General features: G+C 35.4%; 1 protein-coding gene across 1 annotated transcript; it reads left to right on the top strand.

Annotated features, from left to right (window-relative positions):
• The first annotated feature begins 254 nt into the window (after positions 1 to 254).
• On the top strand, positions 255 to 6,680 carry LOC112515346 (SUMO-conjugating enzyme SCE1-like). The gene is made up of 5 exons (XM_025122106.1): positions 255 to 461; positions 569 to 652; positions 3,592 to 3,744; positions 3,847 to 3,960; positions 6,356 to 6,680. Exons 1-5 carry the CDS (start codon positions 393 to 395, stop codon positions 6,416 to 6,418), a joined length of 483 nt encoding a protein of 160 aa, XP_024977874.1. The 5' UTR covers positions 255 to 392; the 3' UTR covers positions 6,419 to 6,680.
• Positions 6,681 to 9,072: the final 2,392 nt, after the last annotated feature.

The raw sequence follows: 9,072 nt of genomic DNA, 5'->3' as shown, positions 1-9,072 counted from the left end.
ATATATATATATATATATATATTTAAAATTTTTATAATATCTTTAAATTTATATTTTATTTAAAAATAAAATCATTATTTGTTTTCTTAAAAATTCATAAAATCGTCTTATAACATTGATAATGATAAATAATAAAATAAAATGTTAAAATCAAGATTTGTATCGCTGCATTACACGATTACTCTAGTGCTATTGTGTAACCAAGAATACCACTTGTGTCCAAATATATACATATATATCTCTCTCAAATGATCACACGACCACTCTTTCTAAAAAGGTCGTAAGTCAGCGTCCCCGTCTTCTTCACTTCACCCAGCTGCGGGAGTCGAGAGGCACCAAATCTTTCACACCACAAAATCCAGACAGAGAAACCGATCGAAAAACTGTAAATCATGTCCGGCGGTATAGCTCGTGGCCGTCTCACCGAGGAACGGAAAGCATGGCGAAAGAATCATCCTCATGTTCGTTCTATTCTTAACCCTAGGCTCCATTTTTCTAATCATGTAGTTATGCGATTTAGGTTTCGTGTTATTGTTTGTATTTGATTTGATTTGATCTGATTAACTAGGGATTTGTTGCTAAGCCGGAATCGCTTCCCGATGGTACGGTCAATTTGATGGTTTGGCAGTGTACTATCCCCGGTAAGGTTGGGGTAAGTTCTCATCATCTCTCTGTTTATGTAATTAATTTGTTTTTATGGCTAATAGGCTGGGGGTAAGCTCTCATTACCTCTCTTATCAGAGTTGAAACCATTACATCGGGGATTCCTTTTAAGGCTGCGTTTGGTAATTGGTACCATTGTGCCAAAAGCTATTTCGTGTCTTTAAGTGTTTGTTGTGATTGTTCTGTCAGATTATTATTTTATGCTAGAAAGTGGTGTACATCCAACATTACTTACATAATTTCTGTGATGTTAAGTGGGCTTGGATTATACAGTACTTTATACTTTTCAGACTGCAGTTGTCCTAATGTTGTAAATATATTTTCTAAGTAAGGCCTTCTTTTTCTTCATCTGTTTAAATTGGATTTCAGTTGCATGGCAGTTCTGGGAGGAAAATATAACATTGGTAGTATGTTACTGCTGTGCTGACTGAACAGCGGTTTATTATTGAAATTTGTGAAGTTTCACCGTTTGCCTGTCTTAAAACTTGATGGTACAAACAATCTAAGGCATTGATCGTGTCCAGTGATAGTTGTATCTTTCTGTAACCGATGTTCTAAAAACCTAACAGGCTAGGTGGTCAAGTGACCTTCTAGGGCAGTCACCTAAGTGGGGTTTAACAGAAGGCATAAACAGAACTATAGTAGGTTCATTTTAGTATGTAAAAAATGATTATGTAAGCATAAAAGAATTAGAACTGTGACACAATATTATTGTTGTACAATTAGTCCTTTAACAAAAGAATCAGAAAATTCCCTTCAAACTCCAAATTGAGAGAAGTCAATTGATGAAAACGGGTTTTGACATGTTGATTGATCTCTGTTTTTTTTAAATGCTTACTCCTAGGCAGTTGATTCAATGGCCTTAACTAATGTTAGCGGTGAGGGGTCGCATAATGCCTAGATGGATGCTGAAACAGGCGTAAGTCAAGATTTTTTGGAACAATGACTTTGACCGTGACTGTTTGACCAATGCATGGCTTGGATGCAGAGTACAAGGATATTGTTTGACATTTTTGTGTTTTACCCATATGTGTCCCTTTTCTCTTTTTGGGGGTGGCTGCCATCCCACCTGGGAGGGTAATTTTTTCTTACTTCTATCATCAGTTTGCTGCTCAAATTTATCAGGAAAATGGTGAGGTGACCATGTATCTCTTGGTCGTTGACTACTCTAGTTTCCAGGTTTGAACCATGGATCCTGTGGTATTCCATATACATGAACCAGCGTGTATCTATACTAAATTGTAAAGCATTTAAGTTTTTTTCTTAAAGAACTCTTAAAATTTCAAGAGTACAACTTACGAAACGTAAGTATAAATTACCAATGCCTACAAAATCTTTCAATTTTTATAATATTCCAATTTTGCTCTTCTTTTAAATGTCAAGAACAAAGTTTTTTGGAAATCTCTACTACCGTTACCAAATATAAGGTCAATCAACCAAATAAACAACATAATATTTGAGATTTTTGGAAAACTCATATCACAATTGCTCCATTTGCAAAAAAAAAAATCATAAAAATTAAAATTAAAACAATTCAATTTTGGTTTACAGTTAAATTTTACATTTTGCTGCATCGCACAGGTACACTTCTAGTCAATGTTAATTTTAGAAGCTAGCATTGCAGCAGGGTCATAACTCATGTTTCTAGACCTTGCTTGTATTTTACTCATGATACACTTCATCATTATCTGAAGGTATGGAATATCATAACGAAATAATAAACATCGATGCAAATATGAAATGTTGAATTTGATCCTTAAGACCACTGTAACATGAGTGCAGGGGTGGGAAATATGTTCCCTTTCGGTCATCCTTCCTTGCCTTATGCATTTTGTTTGTAAAACTCATTCAAGTGTGTAAGAACCCTAGAGAAAGTTTAACACTTCATGAACCATCAAACAGCCAACCAGGGACCAGAGCGTCACATTCAATTCTTGATTGTTATTCTCGGTTCTTGGAGATGGTTGTCATCATCTCAAATACCCAACTAGTTAAATGTATGGAACATCATTTTTATATATTCATGCAGTGGTAGGAAGTTATTAATTAAACCATGTACGCAGGGATGTAATCCATGCTGAGGACTTGGACTTTAGAGGCAGTTCCTGCTTACTCTTATTTTGAGATTAAGTAGAAGTCTGCCTATGATTTTTCTGTGCCCAGGCTGCTGGTTGCAGTTGGAAGGCAGTAGAGGACAACTGGCCTCTCTATAGCACACCAACCTGAACTTCTCATGACACTACAATGGTTGATGTGGATATAACCATGAGAAGTCATGTGCTGGGAGGACAACAAGCTTGTTGTTGTCATCGTAATATTACCCAATGAAGCACCCAAAAATTGACGATTGGATCATTGGTGGATGTGTAGACATCATGAAGGAGGCGGTTAGAGACTTCTTTTGGGATTCCCCTGGGGGCGAACCTCTGATTTCCAAGTTGATGCACTGTACAAATTCTATTATTTGACCTTCTAATCTTAAAAAGGTCTGATGTTGTCTCTGGAAGGATAAACGCTTTGCTTTCTTCCAGGTTAAAGCATATGCATACGATGCTTCTGAAATTTCAGGCATGAAGTTGTGTGCTGCAGTTAGCGGTTTATATGATTATTATTTGCTTGGACTTTTTTCTGCATCATATGGATTGGCATCGTCTTGGTGAATTACTTTGTTGTCATTTCGACCCTGTTAGGTGAACTTTACGAGCAGGGAATAGCCATGGATCCTTTGTTGCATTGTTTTTTTTTTTTTTTTTTTTGTTTACTTGGAGGGGGTGTATTATTATTTTTGGAAACTGAAGGATGGAATTTTTGTAATTTGTCTTGGAGGCATAAGATAAAAGTTTATAAAGGAACACTCATCTCGATCTGTTTTTAGTGATTTTATTTTGGTTTGCTTTTGTGGGAATTCATTATACGTGGCCGTTGCAGACTGATTGGGAAGGCGGTTATTACCCCCTCACTCTTCATTTCACCGAAGATTATCCGAGCAAGCCACCAAAGTGCAAGTTCCCCCAAGGGTTCTTCCATCCAAATGTTTACCCATCTGGAACCGTTTGTCTGTCAATCCTGAATGAAGACAGTGTACGAGCTTCCAATCCTTATCAAAAAGATGGAAGAAATGTTTAGTTTTATTATTTGTCAATTTGTCATTTAAATATCTGATGTTTTAGCTGTTGTCTATAGGGTTGGAGACCAGCAATAACAGTCAAGCAAATTCTAGTTGGTATCCAGGATTTGTTGGACTCACCCAACCCTGCTGATCCTGCTCAAACCGATGGTTATCATCTCTTCATTCAGGTAATCCTGTTCTATATCTGTCACTAGAACTAAGGGATGTTTGGCTAGAGGTAGTAAGCAGTAATCAATGGGAAATGAAAATAAAGTAACTGTTTGGATTAAATAAAATAATGGGCTCATTCCCCAGAAGCCCAAATTTTCATTTCAGATTAAACCGTGGGGGGGAATGAAAATCCATTCCCATTTCCATTTACTGTCATTTTCATTCTCCGGAGTGAACCAAACAACCCCTAAGAACTAGCCAGGTCTAGATATACTAGTCTGGCATGGACCCTTGATTTATAACAACAGAAATTCATTGGTCATCATTGCAAAACAAACAACATATATAACAAAATACTTGATCTCTTAACAATTTGGTGAAAGATAATAAAAATTAATATTGATCAAGTGGTTCAGAGTTTGGCTCAATACCAAGCGTAATATTGCAGCTGACATGGAAAGACTGAACTCTAAGATTACCAAAAAAAGAAGCTACGATGGAAATGATTCCACAACTTTATCATGAACAACTGTTGCAACTAGTGACCCTCACGCATATTTCTCAAACTTATTTTGAAGAAACTGACAAGGTCTCAACCCATCACAATATGTTCATGTTGATGAAACCATAACTTCTAAAGATATACATGCTGTTATGACGAACAGACTTTTGTCATAGTCATCATTCTTACGAACTCCTCGTCAATGGAGTTGGTGTAGCTTTTTATAACATCGGATTGGTACTTACAAATTGTACTTTACTATGACAACTTCAATAGTGTAGTTATTTCTTCGTGGGAGTACTAGATACAATGAACAGGTTTTCTAGGCTTGACACTATGCTTTTTTGCTTTTTTTAAATATATAATATTTATATATACGGCAAAATTCACACACTCCTCACCTTTGGTGAGGCTTGAACCTTGACCTCTAAGGAGGTGGGGGATCAATCAGTAACTTGGGTGCACCATTGACCCTTTGGCAAACATGCCATACTTTATCTTGGCACGTAATAAGCTAGGTGGGAGTACACAAGTGGGATTATAAAAACGTAACTGATGAACTGATTAGATTATTTTTTAATGTCTGGATCATTCTCAGTCACCATCCAATTCACGATCTTGGCCTACATTGTTCCATTTGGCCCAAAAATGATTTTGAGGAATAACAGTGTGATATGACCATGCTACACTACGAAACTTAATCAAGCAGTTCGCTCTCCAAATGAAATTTTCATTAATGAGTCATGGTTCCCCGTATATTAAGCCAGCCTACCTGTTCCTGCCATGTGTCACAACATGTTATCATTTCGAAGCAAGAGTTCTGTTGTCATATTATCTTTTCTGACTCTCTGTCACTTTTCACAAACAGGGGGGTTTTACTGGAAACCACTTTACTCTTTGGGGTAGAGGTGAGGTCTGCATACATCTTAGGGGCTATTTGGGTGGTTTTCCATCACGTCCTGTATGGACAAAGTTGACAGTGTGCACCAATCTGTCTATATAGATTGGGAGAGTTTTTGTTCGGGAGTTGGTTTTTTCATAGATGGAAGGAGCGTGTTCTTAATTGGGAAGGGCAGGTTTGGAAAAATTGCTTTCTGCATAAAGCTCCCCCCTAGAAGCTTACCGAATAAGCCGCTTTCATTAAGCCACAACCAAACAGTCATGTCTAGCTGACCGAATAAGCTGCGAGTCCCATTAAGCTCATTAAGCTGTTAACAAACAGGTCCTTGGCCTTTCCAGACCCCACCTCCAAATGGGAGATATTGGGTTCGTTTGGTTTGGGTTTTTTAGTTCTTTTGACATTGTTAAGAGAAAAAGTTGACTATAGTACATGGTTATGATGCATTGCTTGTGTAGACCTTAGGGCTCGTAACCTTTGTTATCATCATACAGTTAGTCTAGCCTCCTTTACTCAAGGCAATAGAACTCCCCAGGTAAAAAATCCCTAACAAGCCATGCATGGTAGGGTGGATTTAAGGAGGGGGGTGCCCGTGCTACATGCGCTCTATTGTGCCAACATAGTGGAATTTCTTTAGGACTCTTAGCATCCGCTTTAGTTTGATATGTGGTCCCCTAAGTTAACAAGAAGCTGTTGCAGCTTACTAGTAGTGTCTTTACACGTGGCATTATAGGTTTAAATTTCGAGTCCCTTTGGCTTTCTTTTAATTTTTTTGGTAACAATAGTAGAAAAGAACGATAAAACCACTTGGGTGCTGCAAGAAACCACTTGTATGTCACTTTTAATAAATCATACTTTTTATAATTGTTTTTTGTTTTATTTATATTATGCTAATTATTTTGTGCCCCCGTATAGAATTTCTTTCTGGATCCGCCTCTGCATGCATGGTGCACCACACAAAAAGAATTTATAATCTCGTTTTAATACGATTTGTTCAAAAAATTATGTGCAGGATACTGTGGAGTACAAGAAAAGAGTCCGCCAGCAAGCAAAGCTATATCCTCCTCTTGTCTAGATGCAATCCATGGTTTCCTAGTTTCATGTAGATTGACATCTCAAGGAACGTTACATGATTCTCTTAGCCCTCGGTTTCTTTTCTGTTGATATTTGATAAGATCGTGATCTGCTGGTTCGTCGATTATTGTTATATAGAAGGCAAAACCTTCTTTTCATTGTTGATGGTTATCTATTTCTGGTTAAACATATTTCATGGGTTCTCCAGTTACTACTTATTAGCCGTTTGAATGGATTTACAAAACGAGATTTGGATCGTAGACATATCTTTAGCTCAAGTTTCATTTAACAGTAGCATCATTATATATATATATATATATATATATATATATATATATATATATCATTCTGCATCTTGGCTAATGTAACATTTTGACATGTCCAGCATTCATAGCTAATCCGGGACAAGCTCATTCAGAACTGGATCCAATTCAGGTATTTTCAAAATTCCAAGTTTAGGAGAAAGTTCATTTTGTCTATGATTGGAAAACTAGCTGATAAGATAGTTGTTGGTGGCTGATAAACTAGTTATGTGGTAAAAACTAGCTGATAAACTAGTCATGTGGTAAAAACTAGCCAATAAGTTGGATGATGATATAAAATGGCTTAAAAGAAAAAATTGAAAAAAAGCCATGAAGCTTATTGGAGATTTGAAAAGGAGAAATTAAGTGTACTTTTGTCAAAGAAATAAAGATTTTGATTTCATAAAAAAGAGATCTAGTCTTGCCTACATGTTTAATTTGCTATGTACATTCGTTTTTACTTGCTCTGCATGTCTTACCTGCTTATATTGTATGGTTTCACTCCATTGAATCGTTATTGTATTTGTTTTATTTTTCGATTACCTGTTGTATGTCCTTCATCTTATTGTTTGCTTGGGCATATCTTCTTTCATGCACATGCTGGTGGTGTTTATTGAAACAACCTCATGATCCTAATGGTTGGATAAGTTCTGTATACATTCTACCCCATCCAAACTCTATTTACGAGTGAAATATATTGGGTTCGTTTGGTGGTCTAATGGAGGTGAAGAAGAGGAACAATCATTCATTCCATTGGTTTCAGTTTTGAAGAAACTGGTTTTGTCCATCAGTTTTGGTCCTAACCGTTGGTTTTAACCGGTTTCCGTTGATCCAGGTTCCAACGAAATCTTCAAACTATTATTCAATTAAAATTAACTCAAATGATCTCTCCGTTTTAAAAATTATAGATGAATCGTCGAACATCTTTTGATTATTTCAAGAGATCCTTCAAAATAGAAAAAAAAAACCCGTAGATTTTGGGGATGAGGCGAAAGGGAATGTGGTGGTATATCTTATCTATTATGGATTCAATCCTAGGGGTCGATAAGAATTGTGGTCATTGAGTTTACGAAGGTTGATTGTGATTTGCTGGAAAGTCCTTTTGGGCATAGCCTTGGGCATGCTTTCAGAAAAAGACTTGGGGGTTTTTGAGTAAGGTTTTTTGTTTCAACAAATTATCTAAAAGCTTTCTCTAGAGTCTAGAAAGGACAAGATTTTCAAATCTGGAGAAGTCTCTAGAAATGATTACCATGAAAGATAATTTTTTCTTATTATACTCTCATCAGTAAAAAAGAATTTTTAAAATTAAATGTTTAGGATAGAGAAATAATATTTTGTTAAACTTGAAATATATTAATAATATAATCATTGTTGTATTTTTTTAAAAGAATCTAATGGAAACGCAAAACCAGATAAAATCCCGAAGAAGCTATAACCTTTCAAGCTATGTTTTTTGAACTATATAATATTCATTAGGCATGGACTTGATAAGATACCAAGTTTTTTCTTCAATACCGTGTATTGATGAATTATAATCAGTATGTAAAATATTATCTTATGTACCTGCCGTCTGTAATTGGTATAATTTTTTTTTTCAGTTGGTACATGTTGATACTGGTTTGGTACTAACTTAGTTATATATATGAAAACTTGTCATTTTGTTTAAAATTTGAGTGACATTTTTAGTTTTTAGGTATTATATGTAATATTTTGGGGTTTTAATCGCAAGAAATAAAACTTGCAAACATTCAAATGTTCATAAAAATAATTAAATTACAATGTTTAATATTTAACACATAAAAAATGCAACAAAAAAAATAATAAATAATTAAATAAATCAGTATTATAGTATTACCGTGGTACGTGACTTTCAATATCTTATAACAACCAAGTTTGCATATTTGGTACAATACTATCAATCAACTGTAACTGATACACATTAAATTGATATCAATTTAATTGGTACGTCTGATACACATGTTGGTTAGTTTGATGTTAAATCATCATTTCTAAATATTTATATACGACAAACGAAACTTACACACATTCTGAAGCATAGAAAATGTTAGAATTATCAGATACCACCAGATCAATAACTATTTGGTCTCTCAAAGTTATGTTGATTGACCATTTTACCCTTGTGCTTGGTTGTTATCTTATAATCCTTGTAAATGCCCAAAGATAGTGAGTGAATAGGAGACATTGGAATTGGAGTAATTGGGACCATTAATTGACACCTTAATGACATAAAAAGTCAAAGTAGGCACTAATAAGTAATTTCCAACTGTCCACACACCTTGATATTGACATATGCCATATTCCCAATGGGATACCATTATATGTTTTGGTATTA

The sequence above is a fragment of the Cynara cardunculus genome (genome assembly GCF_001531365.2).
Source record: "Cynara cardunculus var. scolymus isolate 2C chromosome LG 7, CcrdV1, whole genome shotgun sequence".
NCBI lineage: Eukaryota > Viridiplantae > Streptophyta > Magnoliopsida > Asterales > Asteraceae > Cynara > Cynara cardunculus.
This window is presented reverse-complemented; position numbering and strand designations above follow the sequence as displayed.

Coding starts and splice junctions, on each gene's coding strand:
- LOC112515346 (XM_025122106.1), top strand. CDS start 393: ATGTCCGGCGGTATAGCTCGTGGCCGTCTCACCGAGGAACGGAAAGCA. Junction 3,745..3,846: donor CAATCCTGAATGAAGACAGT/GTACGAGCTTCC, acceptor TGTTGTCTATAG/GGTTGGAGACCAGCAATAAC. Junction 3,961..6,355: donor GTTATCATCTCTTCATTCAG/GTAATCCTGTTC, acceptor AATTATGTGCAG/GATACTGTGGAGTACAAGAA.